The 25,001-nt window shown below is 43.6% G+C and overlaps 1 protein-coding gene across 1 annotated transcript in view; it reads left to right on the top strand.

Annotated features, from left to right (window-relative positions):
- syne2a (spectrin repeat containing, nuclear envelope 2a) overlaps positions 1 to 25,001 on the top strand; it is a 140,948-nt gene that overhangs the window by 42,952 nt on the left and 72,995 nt on the right. The window contains 21 exon segments of the mRNA XM_076273191.1: positions 705 to 929; positions 1,129 to 3,057; positions 4,611 to 4,784; positions 5,285 to 5,440; positions 7,192 to 7,433; positions 7,757 to 9,818; positions 10,266 to 10,600; positions 11,189 to 11,333; positions 13,065 to 13,271; positions 13,586 to 13,845; positions 14,597 to 14,747; positions 16,395 to 16,538; positions 16,761 to 16,913; positions 17,729 to 17,911; positions 18,256 to 18,393; positions 18,848 to 19,033; positions 19,321 to 19,443; positions 20,531 to 20,713; positions 23,005 to 23,100; positions 23,461 to 23,580; positions 24,777 to 24,857. Of these exon segments, the coding sequence (XP_076129306.1) occupies positions 705 to 929; positions 1,129 to 3,057; positions 4,611 to 4,784; positions 5,285 to 5,440; positions 7,192 to 7,433; positions 7,757 to 9,818; positions 10,266 to 10,600; positions 11,189 to 11,333; positions 13,065 to 13,271; positions 13,586 to 13,845; positions 14,597 to 14,747; positions 16,395 to 16,538; positions 16,761 to 16,913; positions 17,729 to 17,911; positions 18,256 to 18,393; positions 18,848 to 19,033; positions 19,321 to 19,443; positions 20,531 to 20,713; positions 23,005 to 23,100; positions 23,461 to 23,580; positions 24,777 to 24,857 (7,293 nt within the window).

Here is a 25,001-nt window from a genome sequence, read left to right as displayed (position 1 = left end):
TCATTCACACACACACACACACACACACACACACACACACACACACACACACACACACACACACACACAAATCACACTCGCTCACTCACTCGCGCACACACACACACACGCGCACACACACACACACACACACACACACACACACACACACACACACACACACACACACACACGATCACTCAGGTCTCAGGGAAAAACAGCAAGCTCCATTACTTGAAAGTTGAAGCTTTTTCAGACAAAGGCAAAAGGCACTCTCACTGACAGGAGAAATAATGGAGCAGTGTAGCTGACGGAGACAGGGCTTTTAAGAGTCAGTTAGGTGGAGGCTCGTCTCATGAAGAGTGATAGGAGTGCAGAAGAGTGTGTTTGTGTCTAGTCCATCTGTGTGCATTTGCGTGTGTGTGTGTGCGTGCGTGCGTGCGTGTGTGTCCATGTGAAAGATGGAAAGAGAGTGTGTGTGTGTGTTTCTACCTATGTGTGTTAATGCATGCCCCTATACAGCATGCAGTTTCATGTCTCCACAGGTGATGTTTTTGTACCTGGGAATTTTAATGTAGTGGATGAGGACCGTAATGGATGCCAGAGCAGCGAAGAAAAAAAGTCCAAAGAGAGAGTGTGTCTGCGGCACTCTCCCACTCTCACAGCAGCAGTATGAGAAAAGTCCAAAGAGAGAGTGTGTCTGCGGCACTCTCCCACTCTCACAGCAGCAGTATGAGAAAAGTACAAATGCCCTGTCGTGGCCTCTACTCTTTCAGATGGCGCTGCAGGAGGGAGAGACGCTGAGACGGAACCTGCAGGGGACGCTCTTGCACACAGACTTTCTGATTAGCATCGTGGGCCAGCAGCTCATGCAGAGTCTGGAGAGAGAGGGGACAGACGCTCTGACGGACAGCACCACTCAGCTCGCGGGCCTATCACAGAGCTTTCAGGTGAGCAGGCAACCAATCAGAGGTGACCCGTCCTTTGTGCCATGTGCAATCTGGGAGTGATTCAGCCATTGTGATGCCAGTATGCCCACCACCGATTGGCTATCTGATGGGATTGTGACGTGGATGCATGGCAAGCCATGTTACATAATCATGTATGTAAACTATTTCTCTCTGCTCTCTCTCTATGTGTTATATGTAGTTGGCTAAGAGTCCAGTGAAGGCTACACGTGCTACGTCAGCTCAAGAGACAGTAGCACAGAGCGGAGCAGAGGAGAGAGCATCACAGACCCTGTCCACAGAGACTCCCTCTAGTCTCTCTGTGGAGCCTACCTCAGGGCAGAGATCACCTGAGGTTCAAAGCACGCCAGCCAAGACAGTGGACAGTGATGCACAACACGCTAAGAGCAATTCTGAAGTGGGTGCTCAAGTGATGGCAACACAGAGCACAGCACGTGAGAGCATGTCACAGACCCTGTGCACAAAGACTCCTTCTGAACTCTCTGTGGAGCTTACCCTAGGCCAGGAATCTACTGGGGTTAGTAGCCCACCAGCCAAGACATTGGACAGTGATGCACAAAAGACTCCTTCTAAACTCCCTGTGCAGATTACCCGAAGGCAGGAATCTACTGGAGTTAATAGCTTACCAGCCAGTGATGCACAGCAAGCTGATGGCAGCTTTGAACCAGGCACTACCTTGAGGTCAAGCCATATTAGCAACACAACTGTGAAGGCTGATGATCACAGGGAAGAGCCGGATGGCCCTCCAAAGCCCGTGTTTACCATTGTCCTGGACTCCAACCTCACTGGTGCTAGCGACAGCCAACCAGCAACAGATATTTCCATTTCTAGACCCCTTCAGGATATGTCCAGTCACTCTGATGCTGTGACCACTCAGCAGAGTGAAGGCATGAATGTACCAGAGACGAGTCTGAAACACCAGAAGGCGCAAACAAAACATCCACTTGAACTCACAGCAAGGGAGCAGCCAGAGCTAAATCAGGAAGAGGTCCTCCCTTCACCCAAAAAAGTAGCTACTATTATTTTGGATGCGGAATTGTCCCAAAATGAAAATATTTCCACAGACACAGCAGCAACACAGCTTAGTGAACCCAAGCAGTCAGACTATACATCTTTCCATGACGAGTGCAGTCCTGATGAACTACAGAGCACCAAGCAAGAGCCTAGTACAGCGTCACCAAGTCAGGAATCTGGAGAGGGTAAAAAGGCCATGCAAAACTATGAGGGTTCACTGGTTGAGCACACCAAGCCCAAGAAGGTTTTCACTATAATTCTAGAAGCTGATGTGTCTACGAATGAGTCAATGGACAGTCAAATCAGAGAACCCATAGAGAAAAGGAGCTCTGAGGTTTCAAGTTTACCATCAGAGAATAGCTCTGGGGATCAGCAAAAACAGCCAGAAATCTCAGGGTTACCTGAAAATGTTGGTACATCTGTGGCAGATGGTGATGGCTATGGATCCCCTGAGTCAGTGCTTTCTGAAATGGAAGCTGAACTTGACCTCTCCAAGTTGAAGTCACAGGATGTGCTATTGCGGCCAGTGGTCTCATCTGCCTCATCTCTGGACACAACACGCAGCAGCACCCCCACTGACCCTGTGCTCAGAGTTGCTCAGATAGTCCTGGAGTCTAAAGAGATTGACCCAATTCACAACATTCAAACTGAGACCACACAAAAGGACTTACAGGGGGCAAACGCCTCGGGACAATCACAGAGTATCGATACCAGCCTAACAGTTACTAGAAACAAGCGTCAGGGACAGGACGTCAATAGTGTGACATCAGAGAGCGCAGACGCTGAAGGAGAAACAGGCACCAGGAGGCCAGAGGCGTCTGATCAGGGAGTGTCTGAAGAGGCCAACGTTGTTAGTGTGTCTCCCAGTCATGGGCCTGATGCCGTTTCCATTTCACACGTTAAAGATAAAGTCCACCCGCAGACCCGCGGTACGGAGCTGTTACAATCGGACATCTCACACCAAGATGACCCAGATCCCCAGGAGCCGATCCATACCCAGTCACTCAAGAAAATATCTCCAATGACCTCCAAAGCAGAAATGCATTCCCTGGAGGATGACAATACTGATCTGCCAAAGATAGTCCCAGACCCTCAGGTAATGTACACCTGTGCATAGCTTGTTTCCTTCTTTTAACCATCTGAGTGGCTGCCTATTACAGCAGCTCTTGCTCACTAACTCGTGCTGTTGTAACAAAGCACATTTCTCCGTCGTGAGACAGTTAAGGTATTATCTCGTCTTATCTTATCTTAGTGAGTTATTGACTTTTGCCAAATGAGTTCTTGAAAGATTTCTGGGATTATTTTTGTCATAGTGATTCTTGTGAACATTCTCTTCTTTTTTGTAGTCTTGTCTCTGTTTGGTGATTGACTGCAAAAAACTTTAATGCTAAAAGACATTAATGCTTTTCCGAAGGTTCCCTGATGGACCACTTTAAAAAGATTATCAGCGTTTGCTCTTCCTTGGGGGGAATGCAAAAGGCGAGGAAAGTATATTCTTTGGTTCCCCTAAGGGGCAAGAATCAACAGGGAGCTTAAGGTTTCACTGTGGTAAAGACCTATCATCTACAGGGCCTTGACATTTTCAGTATTTAAATTTGTGCTACGTTCAAAGGCCTTTTCTTTGTTCGAGGCTTGCATTGGCATGATTTAGTCCGTGACACAGCGAAAGGTCACAGCTTGCCTGAAGACAAATAACTGGAATCATCAGGGCTTGTCTGTTTTTTTTTTTCCCCTTTCCTCTCTAACTTTGAAGAGCAACTTTAAAAACAATGTAAGAGTAAGCTCATCTTGAGCAATCCGAATTTACACTGGAGAAATATATCAGTGTTTTAATATTCACTCTGACATTTGTCTAACACCAAATAGGCACTGTACAACACAACACAGTATGAGAAAAAAAAAACCTTTGCTTAATTAATGTAAACTCAAATTTGATCAAATTGTCTGGAGTTGAGTAAATTCAGCTTGTCAGATTTTAATTTTCGTCTCTACCATGAGTTGGTCCCGAGGGCTCCATAGAGCTAATAGTGGAGCTCTCTTTCTCATTTTGGCTCTGTCATTCCTGGATCTATCTTAAAGGGTAAATTTCATCTTTGGTATGTTCTCACTGAAAACTCAGTGGAATCTTTTGTAAGACTTTACCCAACTGAAGTGTAATTAGCACATTTTCTGCTAAGGATGTGTATGCATGTGGTAGCTTGCAGGGTGACCCGCCACAATCCCTCAGTCTGCATGGCCGGTTATGTTTTGTGTGTGTTAGGAATTCGTTTTTTTCTCCTTTGGCTTGGTGTCAAAGTGACGTGTGCAGGTCTGTGGGGTTTACAGTCCAGCATCGTTGCACTAGTTTGATTTCTCAACACAAGTAGTAGTTCCTGCACTGTAGCTTCTCCAAGGAGTCTTAAATGTATGAGGGATACGCCCCATATGCCCTGAGGCAGTCTCGGCATTCCAGTTCGAACAGCCTCAGAAAACAGAGACACACTATCAGGACGGCATGGGACTGAGCAGAATGCTAGGCACGATAGGGAACAAAACTAGAGATTTATGAATTGAAGAATGATCATAAACTTGACTGGAGGATAAATCAGGTCCTAATGTGCCAACATTTCTATTGCCAACATTGTGCCAACAATGTTTGTCCATCAACAGGACCAGGTTAAGACCACACAGGACAGAAGAGTACAACGGACTGCAAAAGACCTGATTGCCGGAGACAGGGCTTTAGGGGTCACTGTGGAATTGCCCCAGGGACTAGAAGATGGAGACACTCTTCTGGTCATTCTGGGTGATGCTGAACCAGTGGTGGGAGCCCACAGTCTTGTGGTGAGTGTCTCTGTGTGGATTGTGAAGGTATTCAGTTTAAAAGATCCTATACATGTGAATCTGGGCTCAAACACCAGTGGTTTTCAAAATCATAGGTTACAGTTATGGAAAGCTGCTTTTCAGCATGTTTGTGGGCACGTTTCCTACCATTACAGCTCCATGTTAGAGAGCAGCATACAAATGGAAAATTGGGGTTGTTAAATATATCGCCAGCGTGTGTGTTTACAGACGAGGGAGATTCATGGGCCACTTGAAAGATAATGGCGACAGACTTTGAATGATAATTGGGCTCAATGATAACGTGTGCCCACCAGGGACTTGAGTAGGGCCTACACAGGATGGAGACTGGTCATTGGGATTTCCTGTGATGTCTTGGGACTTTTGATAATTACTGAAGAGCGCACGTCTGCACCACGGTGGCACAGTCTGTTCTTTCACCACCTCTTGTTGTTTATCGTCATGCAGTTCGTTGTGATTTTACTTTCATTGCTGCGTGACAGGGAGGTGAACCAATGGAAGCCATCTCATGCCTCCAGCCCACGGTGGCGGAACCAGCGACCCGACTCGGGAGGGCGGTTCACAGGGTTCTGGGCTGCCGGTACCAGCCGGCTCAGCTCAACCCTCTGGTCATGGCCCTGCAGCTACAGGAAGCAGAAGTATGAACCACTGTGCCTGTTTAGAGCTTTTTAATGGACACCATAGTTATGTGTTACTGTATGTCTGTGTGTCAAGATGCTCAGGCTTTGTTTGCAGTATTAGGTTCACCATCACATTAGTGTTCTTGCTTTGTAAGTCAAGATAGGAGCAGGATTCACTGAATGTGTAGCTTTCCAAACTATTAGAGTGCTGGCCTGAATAGTCAGATCAAGTAAAGTGGGAGGGAGGCTGCACCATGCATACGTTCACTTTTATTTGCAAAGAGGCGTTTTGGCACATGCCTTCTTCAGTGTGCAACCTGGCATGGGGCAGCCTCCCTTCTACTTTACCTGTTCTTGCTTTGATTTTTCACTTCTTACAATATTGCATGTAATAATTTAAGACGCAGTGTCTCTCATTTACCATACATGACATCCAGATGTAAAGAGATATTGTTTTTACAAGGAAGCAACCAGAGAACCACTGCTGAATAGGAATCAGTGATCCCCATTAGGGCTGGGACAACGCGTCGACGTAATCGATGACGTCGACGCAAAAAATACGTCGACGCAAAATATGAGCGTCGATTCGTCAAGCATAACGTGTGCTGCTAAATATTTTTAATTTTACACCTTCAGTGTTTTTCATACGTTGACTAATCTGTGGCTGGGCACCACGAAATCAAACCCGGCCACCACACATTGATGTTCTATGTTGTAGGCCTGCTATTTAAATTAAACATAAGATAAAATAATTTCATTGAGCTGCACTTGCCACTTACTCACATAGCCTTTCCTCGCCCCGCCCGCTCTCTCTCAGAACGAGCCCGCTGCTCCTCCTCTGCATGTGCATTTAACAAAATATTCACGATTGTTGAAGGATTGTTGTTGCCACATAGAAGCACTGCATAGAACACAGTGGGCTACATTGCTATTAAATCCGCTTAGCATCGTGACCATGCTGCGCAAATTTGTTCAAAACCGCTGCATTAAAGTTAAAGTAAACTCTGCTAAGGTCTTATCACAACATAGTACATTGAGGAGACTAAACGAAGTTAAGTTACAGTATGCAATCAAGCAGTTAGAATACTGTTTGGATGTCAAGTTTAGCATGCTTACTTGCAGCTGCTTGTATTACTCATGCAGGGCTCATTTTATTGACTCTGTTTGCAAAATCCAGATGGAAATGGAAAAGTGTTTTCCAAGACTCAAAAGTGCTTGTCCAAAGGAGAAGTACAAACTGTTATTTGAACTACGTTATGAATTGCATCCACACATGATTCCCACAAGAACGTCTTAAAATGACTAACTGAAACTTTATTGAATGCTACCTCTGACTAAGAATACATTACTTTGCACTTGTAGTTACTTGCACTTCAGTCTTTTATTTTGGAATCTTAAGAGCAATAAACATATATTGCAATGTTAAATAATTCATGTTTTTTTCATTCAGATATGTAAATAAACATGTATAAGTTGCTATTAGTGAATTAATGGGGAGATAATCGATAATCGAATCGAATTGGACTGAAAAAATGAATCGTTAGATTAATCGATGCATCGAAAAAATAATCGCTAGATTAATCGTTTAAAAAATAATCGTTTATCCCAGCCCTAATCCCCATATTAAAACTACATGTTTTTGTCCATATAAATCATCATTGAATGATTGCATTGGTCAGGGATCACTAGAATTGCCTTCAGGGACTGCTAGTGGGCAGCGGACCCTGCCATACTGTATTGTTCCTTACATATTTTGGTGTCCTCTACAGAGCTGCAGACAGCGTGTGCTACAGCAAGTGGCCGCTGTGTCTCGCCAAGAAGCGGACAGAGACCTGCAGTCCGAGGCCACGCAGCGCATGGAGGGCAGTTGGAGCGCCGCCCTGCTGAACGCATCAGCCACAGTTCAGGTTAAAGAGGCCCAGCTTCTCCAGGTCAAGCAGTACCACCAGCAAACAGAGGCTCTAAGAGCCACCCTTCAGAGATTCACAGCTGAGATGGAGATGCTAAACCTGTGAGTTAATTAGATAGGCACACATGTGTATTTGTATAACATTGTTATACTATATAATCTCCCACCGACTGAGGCAAAGGCATGTGTGGAGTTATAAACTATGCTGTGAAATAGCACATAATTACCTCATATTGAGTGGTGAGTAAAAGAGAAGTTATCACTGTGCCCTGAAATGATTTTAAAATATTTTAATTCTTGTTCAGTTTGATATTTAACAGTGGGCAATTAATGACCTCTGTTGTGTCTCCATTGTGTGGGTAGCCTATGGTTATGAAATATGGTTAATGAAATTCCTCTGATGTCTTTCTCTCCCTTTGTATCAGGGATAATTTGGGAAGCACCTCCATTCAAGCAGAAAAATTGCAGACATTCTTGAAGGTTATGGACCAAGAGAAGGACAAGATAGGAGAACTGCTACAAACCTGCTGCCAGGTGTCTGCCCACCTGAGTGAGGCAGATGGACCGGTAGCACTCCTTGCCCAGGTAGAAGGCCTTCAAGAGGGGTGGCAGATATTACAGGGGACCGCAGACAGAACCCTAAGGCATGCCACTGCTTGTACAATAGAGACGTCTGCTGTGCTTCAAGAGGCCAGGGAATTAGAATGCAAACTGGAGAATATCCACACCTCCATGGATTCATTGCAGTCCTCAACACCACTCTCAGATTGCCAGATGGCCGTGCAGCTCACTGTGACTGCTTCAGAGCTAACCACTGCTAATGAGCAGTACTTCAACCTTGTTGGGATTTTTGAAGCGTTCAACCAAAACTTTCTCGGGAAGAAGGAACAGCATGAGATGGAAGAAGTCCTGCTGCACTTGAAGGCACAGTTGGATCATACTCAAGAACAGCTCCTCAGCAATGTCACCTCTGTGAGTGACTCTTCAGTAGCTAAACTAATAGAAGTAGTTCAGAACTTTCTTCCGTGGGCTAAACACGTAGAGCAACAAGTCGAAGCAAGGAGAAAAGTAGCTCTGTTCTCTGAACATGCCCACCACCAGCTTACTAACATTAAGAGGCTCCAGTCAGAGGTTTCTGCCAGGCAAAGCCAAGTCACATCTGTGGTGGAGGAACAGAAGGCCTTGCTCTTAGGCCTGAGGGAAGATGATGTTTCAGTGATGTTATCTTTATTGGAGGATTTAGAGGATACTTATCAAGTAATTTCAGAAAAGATCACTCATGCAATTGAAGAGGTGAACCAGGCTCAACAGTCAAGAGAGAAAATGTGGGCTCAGATTTCAGAAGTCAGTACCTGGTTGGTGGCCCACATCGAGAAGGAAGGTAGCAGGACCAGAGATTCAAAGCTAAAGGCAAGCGTAGCAGACTTGAAGGTTGGACTACAATGGCATAGCACTACCCTGAAAGAAGCCGAAAAGCAAACTGCTGTCATTGAAGGCCTCCTGGAGCAATGTTCCATTATAATTCCCGACCTTAGCATTGGAGAGAGCCATTATCTCATTGACCGGCTTACAATCCTACAAGCAGAGGTCTCAGGGGTGGCTAGCTCTGAGCGAGCTGCTTGCTGGGAGCTTGAAGAGCTACTTCATGCCCAGGAGACCACAGCTGAAGAGCTGGCCACCATCCAGAAGAGCATTAAGCAGATATCCATGGACCTGGAGAGACAAAGGTTCCCGGTGACTAGTGCCTCTTTATCTGCCGTTGAGCCACTGAGGCACATGTTGGTTGAGTACCAGTGCCATGTGCAAGAGCTTCAACACTGCCAGGAGTCGCAGAAGAAGGGGCTGCTGCAGACCATCCACACCCTGCAGGCCAAGGCAAGGATGCTCGACATCCAAGCCCGTGAACATGAGAAGTACCTGAACTACAGGAAGCGAATGGAGGACTCCAGGGAGGTGGTGAAGAAGGGGATCCCTCAGACGAGTGACCGGACGGTGGACCGGAGAGAGAGGCTGCAGGTCTGCAGGGCCCTACTGATGGAGCTCCCCCTGGTGAAGCAGCAGTGTCAGCAGGCTGCTGATCAGCTGGAGGCCATCTCGGGAGACGTCTACCCGTCTCAGCTGACGTCCGAGCGGCAGAAAATCCACCGGACGCTGGAGAGCCTGGCCTCCTGGGAGCTGACCACTCACAATGAACTTTGCAGCGTAGAGCACAAGCTGTTAGACGGACTCGCTTGCCCGGCAGATCTCACAGCCATCGCTAATGTCTTCCATAAAGCCAGACAAGAGCTTCAGCGAGCTGCCTGCCTCGATCCAAACGAGCAAGCCATAGTGAGGGAGTTGCAGAAGTGTTCGGCGCTTCAGAGGAGTATGGAGAGCGGACTAAGAGTGCTGGAGGCTCTAGAGCATAGGGGAGGAGCTGAAGAGGAGGCTCTCAGAGAACTGTCTCACTACGGAAAAAAGATCTCCAGAGATTGCAATATTAGAATGGTAAGCTCTCTAAAGTGAAATGGGTTCTTCTAGTTCAATTGATAATCTACAGTATATGTATTAAGACTCCTGCGTCTCCTATCCTTTTCAATTTTATGATTTCCAGTAAAACATTTTGTGTCTGTGAAAAATATAGCGTAAAAAAGTTTACAATACTTACTTAATTGATAGTGCAAGAATTGAAGTCATCATTGGGTAATACCATCTGGTAAATGTGGTTTGGTCAGCAGGTGAATGGTTGTTTGGTGGTTTGGCAGTTAGTGGTTAGTCCAAGCAGTTATCTTGGGCTTCATTCCAGACCACTGCTGGCTGTTTGTTAGTCGCTTTGAAAAATTGCTAAAGTACTTGTACTGGTGGTGTTATATGGTAGACTTTGTGTTTTCCCTTCTTGACCACATAATGTTGTATTGTGTGGTATATTCATTACTCATGATGCTGTGTGTGCAGGACAATCTGTCTCAGGCTTGGGAGGCTCTCAAAGACTATCAGTGGTCAGTCCAAAGAGCTGTCAGGTTCCTGGACGACGCAGAGCCCAGGCTCTTGTTAGACCTGACTGGCACCAGAGACTGCCAAGAGGAGCTGAAAGCCACCCAGCAGACCGTGGCTTCCCTCAAGGACAGCTTCAAGGCTCAAATGGACCGCCTGGGGAACCTGGTGCCCAAGCAGACCTGCTTCTCCACCGTGGAAACCCAGAAGCTTCACATCCAGGTCCTGAGTCTGCTGTTAGTGAGGGAGGCCATGTTGGAGGCCCAGGGTCAGCTGAGGACAGAGACTTTGAAGAAGTAAGCAGAGTCATAAATGAGTTATATTCTAAAAGATAAAGGTGCTTAAATGGGTATTTTCATCACTATATGGTTGGTTCCATAAATAACCATGACTTTGTGTTGAACCTTTACATCAAGTGAAAAATGGTTCTTCAGAAAGACTATTTTCATACTTGTTTGCCTTTTCTGAAATTGTTATTCAAAGAACTATAGCCTTGAGGGTTCTTGGCTACGGCATGATCATAACTGTCAGCCCTTTGAGAAGTGTTGTCAAGTAAATGTGCATGTTCCTTTTAGCTAAGTTATAATTTTTTCCTAACAACTTATGAATTTACTATTTTTGGAAATTAACTATTGAGTATTTTCCACTGTGCATGCAGTGAAGTGATTAGATACACAAGCACAAGACATCACTATGAAAGGCTAATAATGGCCTAATGGTCTAATGGTCTAATAAGCTGCTGTATTTATTAGCTGTTCTAGGTAGGGAACACTCATAATAGGCATAATGGTAACTGACGACTTTATTTATCTGCAAAAGAAAAAAAAAATAAAGCCTGCTTAGTCTTTCAAATATAGAACTAAATATATTTTTCCTCCACGTAGGTACATTGAAGAGCAGAGTATTCACAGGAAGAAGCACGTGGAGCTACACAAGCTCTTCCAGAACTTTGAGACGCGTCTGAATGAGTGCCTTCTGCAGAAAGCCACGTCATTTGAAGAATGTGTAGAACAACAGGACAAGGCAAAGGTGTGCTGAGTGTCCCCTTATTCTGATGCAGTACATTTTATAATATTGTTATCTCAGTGGACAACTTTGTGTGTGTGTGTGTGTGTGTGTACGTGTTTCTTTGTGTTTAATTTCAATGCGCTTCTAAAAAAAACATGATGTGCAACAAAAACATGAGATTGAAATACCCTAAGAGTGGATTGCACTATGTGCATGTTAAATGCGCTTTATAAATAAATCTGACTTGACTTGACTTGACTAAGAGGCCTGATATAGTGTATGTGTGCAATGGTGGGCCAAAGTACATACAAATGTATTTGTATTGAAAATAGGATATTGAATACCCTAAGTTTAAGTGTATCAAAATAAACTACAAAATGCAGTAGCCACGCTATGTATCAAAATAAAATTCTGTATTTTTGTATTTTCAAAATACTAAAAGTACTCTTTAAAGGGAGCATGGAATCCCTACTCTCCATATATGTATTTTTAATCTGCAAAATCATCAGATCAACTGCTGACCTGCCTGTTACATCTCAAAGCCTGAATACTATACTATCAGAGATATCCTCAAAAAGTCACAACTGTAACGTCAAGTGGTACAAACTAACCACTGAACCTACTGAGAGCCACAGAATGTGGATTTAAAGCAACCAAATGCAGTTCTATTACCTTAAAATAACAGCTTCAAACTCATGGTACACTGACACATTATACAGAGAATGAAGTCTCTGACATTGTCAATGCAATTGTCAGGATGATTGATATTGCACTGTGTAACACTGTTGATCAGGTAGGATCATGGCCCTTTTTGTTGGTGCTTAACTAATTGGGTACCATCTAAGCGCTACTGTAAATGGTGTTCTATTGACGCCAAGGGGCATTTTGGAGCAATCTTGCAGGGCAACCACATAACCGGTTCCATGTGTTCTGATTGTATGATTATGTTAATAGTGATGATTAAAGTTTTCAAAAAAATAATAAGTTGCCCAATATCAAAGGGAAGGTGCCAGAACAACAATACTCAGGAACATTGCACAACAACATAGCAAGTTCTACCAAAAACGGCAAACTTCTGTGTGTGATCAAGTTGATTGAGTGGGTTGGTGTGAGAGAGGGAGTGTATTGAGTGTGTGAGCAACCTACGCTTTACTCATCTTACACTGTATCATCTTCCTGAATCTCAATAGTCTGGGCAAATTAGTAAGTTAGCACCAGTCAGAGGCTACATTCATTTTGCACTTTTATGATGTCATCACTATTTAGCAGTATTTTTGAACTACAAAAATGCACATCTATAAAGTATTTTGATAAATTATCCCCGTATGTGTGTGTGTGCCACTTGCCACTCACAACACCTCACTTGCTTGTGTGTGTTTGTTTGTGGGAGATCAATACTAAAATACCAAAATAAGAAAAGATGAAAATGCTCTCTCTCTCTCCAATCAAAAGAATCAAATCAAATGATGCTTTATTGGCATGAATTAATAAAGTAATTGTTGCCAAATCTACTGGTATAACATTTTAGGTATCAACTATACAATGATATTGTTTTTATAAAAAAGCAGTAATAACTATATTAATAGAAATGTTTCCCTTATGGGTATTCATGTTTCTAGGTAGCCATTTTTTGTTATTACATCTGCCTGTCTCTATGTGTAGGTGGTCTCTAATTCAACTAAATCTTTCTCTCTCTCTCTCTCTTTCTCTCTCTCTCTCTCTTTCTCTCTCTCTCCCTCCCCCCCCCCCCAGGTCCTGCAAGAGGAGGTGTGGTGCCTGGCTGGTCGGCTGGAGCAACTGAGGGGGGTCTGCCCGTCGCTGCCGCTGGACTGTGGAGTGCGGGCGGAGCTGGGCCTGCCGCTGCTCTGGAGGCAGTGGGCCTTGCTCAAGCGCCGCGTCGGGGTCCTGCGAGCGCGCTCAGTGCAGAGAGACCAGGAGTGGAAGGACGCCTCACTGAGTGTGAGTGATGGAGGAGACACCATGTTGGATTTCTAGATCTTATTAGAGGGTGTTGTAGTTGAGTCTGTCTGAGAAGAAGTTGTCTGGAGCACACAAACGTTCAAATATTTACTTATAAAGGTGCAAAAGACGAGATTAACATTTTGATGATGTGTGTGTGTGTGTGTACACACAAGTACAAGTACAAGTACAAGTAGCAGTCTGATTAATAAGCTTCAAGCTCAACAAAACGTCACCATATCTCGGTCCTCACAGTGGAAAAAATCACCATGCTTCTCCTCTTTGCTCCTCTTTGCTGCTTTCTTCCTGCCCAGATGGAGAGGTGTAGCCTGGCCCTGGAAGGCCTGAGCCGGGAGCTGTCCGACCCCGCCGCGGTGAGGGGTTCCCTGGACGAGCTGCGGGCCCTGCTGGCCCTGACGGAGCTGCAGCAGGAGTGGCTGGACCGCGAGCAGCAGGCCCTGGCTTCCTCTCAGGCCCTCATCGGCCGGCTCCTGGGCCCCCGCGCCTGCCGCGACCCGCACAAGCCCGTCCAGATCTGCCAGGAGCTGCAGAACCTCCAGAGCCACTGCAGGGGGTAGGGAGATGCACAGCAAGCACACTGCACCGGGGGGAGTTAGGCTCGGGCTACACCGGCTCCGCAACTGAAGTGCTTCAATCGTGGAGCGTAAAACTTGTTTTAGAAGAAGACTAGAAGATTAGAAGACTAGTCTAATTTTTTCGAATGAATGCTGCTATCATGTCTTGTTTAGTCAGTTCCATTGATTATAGTAGCAGCTAATTGTTGCAGCAGACTCTACGTGAACAGAATGCTTTAGTTATGTGCCCGGTGTAGCCTCCCTGTCAGTCTCTGTTTCACTGATTCTTACTTCATCATAATTTCATTCAGCTTTCTTTCTGGTTTTTCTCTTTCACTCATTTCTCTCTATATTTTACATAATCTTTCTGTATCTTTCTAATCCCCTCTCACTTTATCTTGCTTGCTCTCTCTTTTGCTCTCTCTCTCTCTCTCTCTCTCTCTATCTCTGTCACACGTACACTCTCTCGCTAATTCACGGACTCAGTTACTCTCAATGTAATTCAATTTCGTGCAATTTTCTCCACTCAAATATGGTCAAAACAAGCTAAGAGGGAAAACATTCTGTTGCTCTTGCTCGCAAACTCTCAAACACACATGTACACACAAACTCACTTTGCACTATCAGCACTGTAGGCTGTAGGCTTTGCTACAGCCAGGGTCAGAGCTCTTTATGCTCTCATTATTGGACACAACTGTTTCTGAGATAAGGTTGTGACCCTGCTCATGCCTTTGCCCACCACCACCACAGGCTTAGAGAGAAGTGCATGCTGGTCCGACGGACGGCACTGACGGAGATTCAGGAGCGAGGCCGAGACCTGGAGGAGATAGACGCCGTACGGCAGAGGGTGGCATCCTTGGTCCCGCTCCCGAAGGCCCACCATGATGCCCCTCATGCACAGGTTGGTGATCTCTTACAGTCTGACCACAGGAAAGGATTAGCCTGACGTCGTCATACTCAAATTGTAGTCAGAATGTGAGTCTGCTACTGCTCCATTGGGATGTGATTATGAGTCATGTTTCAATCGATACAGGGGGTGAATCCTGTAGAAAGAACACCCGAACCATCCTTCTTCTCCATAATTGCCTTAACATTGTTTTCTGGTCGTTTTTTAAAGTTATTGCACTGTCGATATCTTCTACAACAGATGCAATGGTGAAATCTAAATGTCTACCTTCTAGGAACAGCGTTTTTGTTTTTTGTTTACAAAGACATTGTACCATACTGAAAGCTAATATTTTGTCACTAGCAACCTACATCTGTCCTCTTTCAAACACAGTTGCATTTTCAGCTCTGAACAAAACCGTTAAGGAGTTCTTCTGGTCCGAACCGCATAGTTGTAGAAAAAGTCTTCTGGCTCACACTAATGCATACATTAAAAACTTGACAATTTGCAAAAAATCTAAGATCAAGATCAGTAAAACTATATTCTATATATAATTCAATAAAACTATATATCAACAAAAATATACCTTTTTTTTAGAAAACTAGGAAAGTAAAGGGCAACCTATGAACACAATGCTGAGAATTATGAGAAGGAATTCTTACAAAGGAGACCATGTCGGCATTATAGATAAATGTGAAAAGCAGGATTTGCATATTTTGAGTTTGGGGTCTGAAAAAAACATATCAACTACTCATTCAGGCTGCTTTTGAATGTGACACCAGGAGCAACATCAGTAAGATAAGCCTTCACTGTTCACTCAACCACCCAAGTCCCAAGTCACTTAGGGGTCATTCGCATGTGCATGTAATTGAATCAGTCCTCTCTGGGCTGGAACTTGCCTGTACATTGTATATGTTGAATGTCACGTTCCATACTGATTGGAGGAGATCCCCTGGGTCCTAATGCAATTCAAATTCAGCCTCTGATTGGAACAGTCAGATCGCCTCTCTTATGTTTAATACAGGAAGCACCTCCTCCTGTTTTTCCCCTAGAATACATACTGTACAGTCTCACATTTCAAATCAAATCAAATCAAATACTACTCTCAGTTTCTTCAGCTGAAAATTTACTCTGGAAGATATTTTTTCTGCATCATCTTCAGTTCTACACTGAAAGAAATACAGATTGCTTGAGAAGGAAATTACTTTGAATAACTTTGAAATATATTTTTTGAATGCAACCTAGGGGTTGTAGTGATGTGTTTTCAAAGGACTTCAAGTTCCTGTATTCTCATCAGACTTTGGTGCACAGCAGTTGGTTAGTTATTTCATTGGCATTCTCAATAGATGCATCTTGGGGCTGGTTGGGTCTATTTACAGCACATCCACATCCAACTGTGGCGTCACAACCAAAGATCATCTTGACCTTGTGTGTGTGTGTGTGTGTGTGTGTGTGTGTGTGTGTGTGTGCTTGTGCGTGCGTGCGTGCGCGTGTGTGTGTGTGTGTGTGTGTGTGTGTGTGTGTGTGTGTGTGTATGTGTATTTGTGTTTGTTTGTGTTTATGTCAGTTTGTGTGTATGTATTTGTGTTTGTTTGTATGGGTGTGGGGGTAAAATATACCAATTTGTTTATGTTCTTTGTTCATTTGTCCTTTTTTGTCCAGGAGGCCAAGTTAGAACTGGGCAGTCAGCGAGCTAAACTGGAGGTGATCATCGAGGGAGTAAAGAAACGCTACCAGGAGGTTCCTCAGGATCTCCAGGCTCCTCTACAGGAAGTCAGTCGCTCCCTGCAGGAAGTGGAAGACAAGGTATCAACAAACGTATCTGCTCATGTCATCTCTATACTCTTTGTGTAGTATTTGTGCTTTGCAAGTGAGTGACGTCATGTTTCAGCTAAGCTGCAGGCCAAAATCTCAAATCAGTCATGGGAGACTGAAGCTGGGTCTTCAGCTGGGTCTGTCAAGATGGATTTTAGCGTCCCTAGATAGCTTTGCATTAAGTAGTTCTGCCCATTTTTGTGTGTGCTGCAGCTAGCAGCAGCAGCAGCCTCCCAGCAGAGTGGTCCCCAACCCCAGCACAGGCTGAGTGACCAGGCCAGAGAGGTCACTGCAGGTCTGGGGAAGGTGCAGGACCTGCTCCAGCAAAGCAGCACCTCTGTGGCAGGAGCCGAAGGCACATTGAAGGTAAGTGTGGGGTTTGCTTCTCTGTGAACTTCAATATCAGTATTATCACTAATTCAGTTGCTGTTAGATGTCAGATGATCTGGTCCCTTATATGAATCCAGTTGAATTGGATGTTGCATCATATATCAGAGACAGGTTGATTCAGGAGCTGATTGCTGCCTTAAAAAGTAATTCACCATTTTATTGTAATTAACTCATATTGGGATGAGTAAAAATGACTCATCCCAATCAAGTCATCATGTTACTTTGATTTGAAGTTAAGTTGTGCTTAGTGTTTACTGCACACATATTGAAAAAGATGACTCGACTCAGTTGAATCAGCAAATATTTTTAGTGTATGTTTCCAGTTTTAGAAATACCCCTCACTATTCCTGTTCTTTAAGTGAGAGTGAATCTTCATTCCTGTCATGCCATGAGCTAGACTGGGTGAACCCAGACAGACCTGTTAGCAGATTTGAATAAGCTCATTGACGTCCTTTTCCGAATCTTTGGAATTTTTTCAGAAATTTAGTAAATTACTGCATTTAAAACCTTCATTTACAAGACAGATATGTTTGCTGCACTTTTTTAAATGATTTGATAAGACTTTAATGTAAATATAAGTTTAATTTCACGACTGATTTAAGCCCCTGGAAGTGGTAAAACGGGAAGTTTAGAATTGTCAATGGGCTCCTTTCCAGATCGACCTGCAGGGCAAATTCAAATTTCACTCAAATTTCAAACTGTGGAAACTCTGAAAACTGTGCTATGTATGTATGTGTGTGTGTGTGTGTGTGTGTGTGTGTGTGTGTGTATGTGTGTGTGTGTGTGTGCAGCGTGTGTGGGACGAGCTGGACTGCTGGCACTCGCATCTGGCTGTCTTGGAGGCCGAGGTGCAGGAGGTGGCCATGGAGCAGCCTGACCAGGCTCACACCCTCATGGACGATCTCACAGACCCCCTGCAACTCTACCAGACGATTTCCAAGCAGGCAGAGCAAAGGACAGCCTTCCTTAGCAGGGTGAGTGGAACTACATCTCCCAGGATGCTTAGGTTTTCCTACCAGAAGTTCCATCAGGATATACCACCAAGTTGCATATAAAAACAGAGACTTTCCATCTTAAGTCCCACCAGAATACACCATCAACTAGTATATACTGTACATACAGAATGAAATATACTGTAGGCATAAATATATTTATAGTGTATTACTTAATCATATAGCCTGTATTGCACATAATGTGGATGTTTTGAGACAGTTGAAATGTCTCAAAACATCCACATCTGCATTATAAAGCCATATTGTTGGAAACTGGCTGGAGGTCCACCATTCTGACACAGTGTTTGTCCTGCTGTTCCATACAGATCCCAGCCTGTCTTCAGGAGTACGAGGACTTGCTCAACAGCGCTACCCACTGGCAGGAGGAGGCAAAGTCGTGGCTGAACACACCTTGCACGTACACCAGTGCCAAGTGTCTGCACGGCCATGCCGTCTCGCTTCAGGTCAGCCCAGCCCTGCCCAGCTTTCTCACGCACAACCACGACATACAGGATTTGGGTGTTTGTTTTAATGCTAAATCCTTATGATTGATCTGCAGGTAGTTGATTCTCTTCATACTAATACACAATTGTAGTGTAAAGTGTGTAGACCTCATAACTGGCAAAGTGGTCACTGACTTGCAGCTGTTGATAGCAATGAAGTGCAGAGGAAGGTCAAATCCACAGGGTTCCCATTTGCACGGTGGCCCAGAAGGGTCATACATCATTTACATTTCAGAATATAAAATGTTTTTTATTTTCTGAAATGTAAATTATGTATGACCCTTCTGGGCCAACATACCTTTGTCTTTAATTCAACTTCAAATCAATTCCGCCTGATTACAAAAAAGTGATGTTCCTACGCCTGTTTATAAGGAATTATGTTGACCTGAAAGAGTACTTTGTGGCGTGTGTCCAGATGGTTCTAGAGGATTCTGAGCGAATCCGGGCAGCGCTGGACGCCTTTCTGCCCGTCATGCAAGAGATCTCGCCAGTGTGTGACACAGACGCCATGCAGGTGCGCCTAAATAAGGCCATCCACAAAGTCACACACATGCAGCAAAGCATCATGGAACCTCACGCCCAACTTCTACACGTTGCTGAGGTAAACCACTATACTTTTATGTACTGTAAAATTATGATTAATGCCTTACATTGCATCACGGTTGATGATGATTATTCATTTACTAACACAAATTAATGTAAATATTGTACATTAAGAAATCATAATGTTATATCAGTTAGTTCATTTAGATAAATCATTAGCATTTTTTTCTGTTTAGCATTATATCAAGCATATGTGAGGTCCCTTGTGGAAGCATTTCTGTGTTGTATCAGTAATATCAGGACATTTACTGAGCTGGAATGATTGATGCTTCTCCTCATACATAGGAGGTGGATGCCATTGAAACAGAAGTGAAAACCATGGAGAAGAACGTCACCAAGATCAACGCCATCTTGTCCAGCATGGACACAGAGAACGCATCTGGGAATGAGCAGCTGCAGTACTGTCAGGTGAGCAACATCAAATTCACATGCACATTTCGCAAAAGCCTCACTACAAAACAGCTGTCATTAAAAGCATAAGAGAACACAAAGAATGATAGTAGTTCTAGGTGTGCAATTTACACGTATTTGTAGCACAGGCATTCACATTCAATTCTGAATTAATTAACAATTTGGTAATATGGTGATTTATTCATAACATCTCATTATAAAGTGCTACCAGGGCAATTCCATGGAAAATTACGTTTTTTTGTAACATCCATAACGCCAATAAAATGTGATGGTATGGTATGATGTGAATGATTACATGAAATTTGAGAATTTGCTATTTTTGGCTGAAGAATGTACATGAGAAAAAATGCACAAACAATGAATGTTATCATTCACATCATACAAAAGCCAAGGCATTTCACTGGCGTTATGGATGTGACAAAAAGTCCATTTTCCGTGGAATTGCCCACCACATATCGGTATTTAGATTTCACATCAGTATGTGTGTTCCTTGGTTATCAAACAATTGATCTTGGATGTCTCTACCTGCTGCTCTACAGTACCTGTACCTGTGGAGCCATTGGAACATACAGTACCCTCAAGAATTATTGGCACCTCTGCTAAAGTTGACTAAAAAGAGGAATATAAAATCATCTTTTGGAAATTGATCTTAATGCCTTAATTAAAAAAATGAGGAAATATCCAACATTTAAGGAAACCAATTTTCTTTGTGAATAAATAATGTATCATACATAAATAAATGTTCTTCCTTAAAATACAGGAGTCATAAGTATTGGCACCCCTATGTTAAATTCCAATAGAGGCAGGCAGATTTTTATTTTTAAAGGCCAGTTATTTCATGGATCCAGGATACTATGCATCCTGATAAAGTTCCCTTGGCCTTTGGAATTAAAATAGCCCCACATCATCACATACCCTTCACCATACCTAGAGATTGGCATGGTTTTATTTCAGTTAGCCTATTAGCTGGTTTGATTTGCACTGAGCTCGATAAGGGCTTTTAGGGAACTTAGCTTAGGTGTATAGATGGGTCAAAGGTCAAGTGTTCCATGGGCCCACCTCACCATTCCGTGTTCCTCTCCAGGTGATTCTGGAAAACATCTGCTCCATGAGGCGGACTGTGTCGGAGATCGAGCACTGCCGACTGGGTCTAGGGCTGCCCCGTGGTGCAGAGGACACCCTCGTCGTCTTCCAGCGAGCCCAGACCCTCCAGCAGCCCCTGCAGGAGCTGGAGCAGCACACCCAGGAGCAGAGCGCCAGGCTGGAGGCAAGTTCTCAACATGGCCCCCCTCAAATCTGCAGGGTACAAATTAAAATGGCCCCAGCCTTATCTCTGAAGGGTACAAATTAAAATGGGCCCAGCCTCAACTCTGAAGGGTACAAATTAAAATGGCCCCAGCCTCAACTCTGAAGGGTACAAATTAAAATGGCCCCAGCCTCCACTCTGAAGGGTACAAATTAAAATGGCCCCGGCCTCAAGTCTGCAGGGTACAAATTAATATAGCCCTCCTCAAGTTTGGAGGATACAAATTAAACAATAGGGTTGAAGAAAATGGCTGCGTATTTAGGTATTAAAAACACTTTATAGGTGTGTATTTTTGTAGTAAATACTGCCAAATATTTTTTGGTAAAACCAATGCTTTTGGTGATGTGATGATCATAAAAGGTCAAAACAAATGAATGTTGCCTCTGACTGGTGGCCAGACTTGTTTTGATCAGAATATTGGAATTCAGGAAGATGATCCTGTGAAATGTATGTGTCCTCCAAAGCTGATGATACACAAGGCACCTCTTTGAGCAATGTTGTTGTTCAATGTTCCTGGGTATTGTTGTCCTGGCACCTTCCCTTTGATATTGGGCAACTTAACATGATTATCCAATCGGAACACTTGAAACCAGTTATGTGGTTGCCTTGCAACATTGCTCACCTAAAGCAACACATTGAAAAAAATCATATTTATGCCCCTTTGTGTCAATATAACACCATTTAGCACTTAGATGGTACCCAGTTAGTTAAAAACCAGCTATAAGGGTCATGTTCCTACCTGATCAACAGCATTACTGTACACAGTGCAATATCAATCATTCTGGGCATGCATTGACAATGTCCGAGACTTCATTCTCTGTGTTACATGTGAGTGTACCATGAGTTTGAAGGTAATAGAACTGCTGTGGCTCTCAGTAGGTTCTGTGATTAGTTTGTACCACTTGACAAGTTCAGTTGTGACTTTGAGTACATCTCTGATACAGTATTTAGGCTAGGCACCAGTTGATCTGGTGACTGTTTGCAGATTGATGACATGTCTCTTAGACAGAGAAAAGCTGTTGCTCTCAAACACTGTCCACTTAATCAACAGTCAGTGTACTGGACAGATATGGGAGGTTTGCAAAGTGATTTCATACTCTATTGTCAAAATACAAAAATACAGTATTTTATTTTCATACATGACGTGGCAACTGTATTTTATAAAATATTTTGATACACTGTTGAGAGTCCAGTGCCTTGGTATTTTGAGCCCTCTACACTTTCCATATTTTGTCACAAACACACTGAGCAAGGGTATTAAAGGAACTTGTCAAGTACTGGTTCCCTGTTTCATAAACTAAAATAAAAGATCATGTAGCTCCTACACCTAGCTTGCTTCTCTTAAATGCTGTACACAAATTCATACCTGCACCAGTCATGCCATATCCAACCCAAGTCGGCTGCAATTTGTTGACTGATATCCTTTAGAACTGTTACTGTAGAATCATCTAGATGGTTCCATGTTGCGTTTATGTTTTCAATCACTGTAATTACTTCTTTATAGTAGGAATAGGGGATGAATAGTGTGATGCAGCGTTATAAAACGGTTAACATAAATCAGTAGGATGCTTAGAAACAGACTCAAAGCAGCTGCTCTCTTGCCTTCTCACCCTTGATATATAAAAGTTCTATTTCTGTCTTTTTTACTACTCCCGGCTGTATCTGTTCCCTCATAAAGACTGCTGTAATCATCCGGTGTGTCCTTAGACTGAAGGGCATCTCTCCCATCTCTTTGAAGTGCCTGGGAAATCTGAGGAAAGAAAGGGGAAGATTCAGATGGGTTGAGGGGCAGAGGAGAGTTGGGGTCTATGGGAAGCACAATTTGGAACATTATGCAGATGTCATAAATGATTAATAAAGTAGGTCTCATATGCTTTATATCTCTTCTGGGTTGATAGTGAATTCTGATGAAGGATCACCTGCATTTTTAAGGAATTAATAATACAAAAGAAAAAAAGGAAAGAAGAAAAGTCTTCAGACCAAGGCAGTCCTTAAATTAAAACGTTTTTATTGAGTGGATATGTAAGCGTTATTGTACTTAGTTGTATATAATGCATTGTTAAATGTTTTTATTGTAATTATGCATTATAACATACAAACCTTAACCCAAAGTAGATTTTAAAATAATATGATAAATACATTGTTGTCATTGTTTCATTAAATATTAAGTAGATAGAACTTGATTGTATATCCGCTCCTCCAATGTATGCAATGTATTCTGAGACAGATGAGTTTATGTCATCAATCTGCAGGAAGCACTCGGGCTGTCCATGGACTTCAGTCATCATCTTAGTGGCCTCGATGCAGCAATGTCCTCCCATCAAGCTCTCCCCTCTCTCGGTGCTCTGGTGAGTTGAGCTCACACCACCATATAAAGAGTATGGCTTTCTGTACAGCTAAACGCTCCAGACGTACAGCTAAGTGATTCATCAGTCCATGTGTTTTTTTAATAGTGTGGGAAAGGGATTAGTTGAAATTACATGGCGGTTAGATCAAATACCAGACTTTACTGATCAAACGTGCAGGCTTCGGCAGAACTGCTGACATAAAATGATATACTTGGCTTTTATGTTATTCTTGCCCATTGATATCAAATCTAAAAACAGGGCCATCCAGTGTCATGAAAGTTATTCTATAACTAGGCAGCACTGCGGGTAGATAATCCAAAAGCTGACTTAACTCGTATTGCTATGGGGACTATGAATTAGGGATCTATGGGAACCTCTTTTTATGGACCCTCTGATGATGGTGAAGATGAAGATGAGGAGGACGATGAAGGAAGTATCCACTCGTCATCTTCTGGAACACTGACGGGCAGTGTGGCTGAGGTAAACAAAGAAGAGGGCCAGCCTAAAGGACTCTCCTCGGGATGCAACGATGCTCATTGATAAGCTTCCCCTCTTGGAACACTCCTCTATTCTCCTCTTGGAACATTCCTCTATAGGTTTCTCCTCTTGGAACATTCCTCTATAGGTTTCTCCTTTTTTACTCCCTTTTTTCTCCTGGGATGCTACAATGCTCCTCTATATGTTTCTGCTCTTGAGATGCTCCTCTATAGGTTTCTGCTCTTGAGATGCTTCTCTATAGGTTTCTGCTCTTGAGATGCTCCTCTATAGGTTTCTGCTCTTGAGATGCTCCTCTATAGGTTCCTCTTGAGATGCTCCTCTATAGGTTCCTCTTGAGATGCTCCTCTATAGGTTCCTCTTGAGATGCTCCTCTATAGGTTCCTCTTGAGATGCTTCTCTATAGGTTTTTGCTCTTGAGATGCTCCTCTATAGGTTCCTCTTGAGATGCTCCTCTATAGGTTCCTCTTGAGATGCTCCTCTATAGGTTTCTGCTCTTGAGATGCTCTTCTAGGTCTCTCCTGTGGCTGCTCTGTTCTCCACTTCTCTTCTTGGGGTGGTCATCTATAGGCCTCTCTTTTTGGGACGCTCCACTCCATCTCCACCTCCACTTTCCTTTATCACTGATGATGGCAGCTACTCATGGCCTCCTTCCTTCAGGGGCAGCCGCCCTCTGTCTTATTCTTTTCACCCTTTGGTTCTTTGGTTCTTGGTCCTTCGCCCACTCTGCAGCAACTCTGAACTGAACTACCAACTTCTATTTCATTTCATGGGCCACCTGACGTTTCAACATTTGCCTTGGCATGTCTGTCTATCTTTTTTATTCTTAATTGAAAGTCGATTCACTAATTCTGATCTCACCATAATCACACTCTTTTATAATTTGTTCTATTTTCATATTCACATATGACTTGCATCCTCTCTCCATCTGTTGATATGATTTGAGTGATGGTCTTATTTATCTTCAGGCCTTTCGTCTGATCAGGCTGATTTACTGAGCATAAATTGAAGCGCTTTCATCTATTTTTCTTTTTGGCATGCACCTCAATATTCTAATGTAGCCCTGGCTCTCTAAATATAGCGGCCCTTGGGTCTGTCATGGACAGCTGGGTCCAGACGCTGGCTCAGCTCTCAGTCCCGTCTGATCCATTTGCAAATTCTTTTCTTTGCTTCCGGATCAGGACCCTGACCAGGACCAGACATTCGGGGATGATCAAGGTTTTGAGTTTGACACAACTTCTCCCACTGTGGTCATGGCAACGGTAGGTAGATGTGCAACCTTGTTCTCTCGCTACTGACTTTTAGCAATTGTTTTATGCTAATCAATGACTAGTGCTGTGATCAACATTTGGATCAATAGCAAGAAAAGCAGACATAATTGTGTTCTGGGTGTGCTTTGACGGCAT

The sequence above is a fragment of the Alosa pseudoharengus genome, unplaced genomic scaffold (assembly GCF_046254945.1).
Source record: "Alosa pseudoharengus isolate Yale_2024_CS ecotype anadromous, Long Island Sound unplaced genomic scaffold, YU_APseudo_1.1 YU_APseudo_1.1_scf_7, whole genome shotgun sequence".
NCBI classification, from domain to species: Eukaryota; Metazoa; Chordata; class Actinopteri; order Clupeiformes; family Clupeidae; genus Alosa; species Alosa pseudoharengus.
Note: the sequence above shows the minus strand (reverse complement) of the source record. Positions and strands in the feature narration are given on the sequence as shown.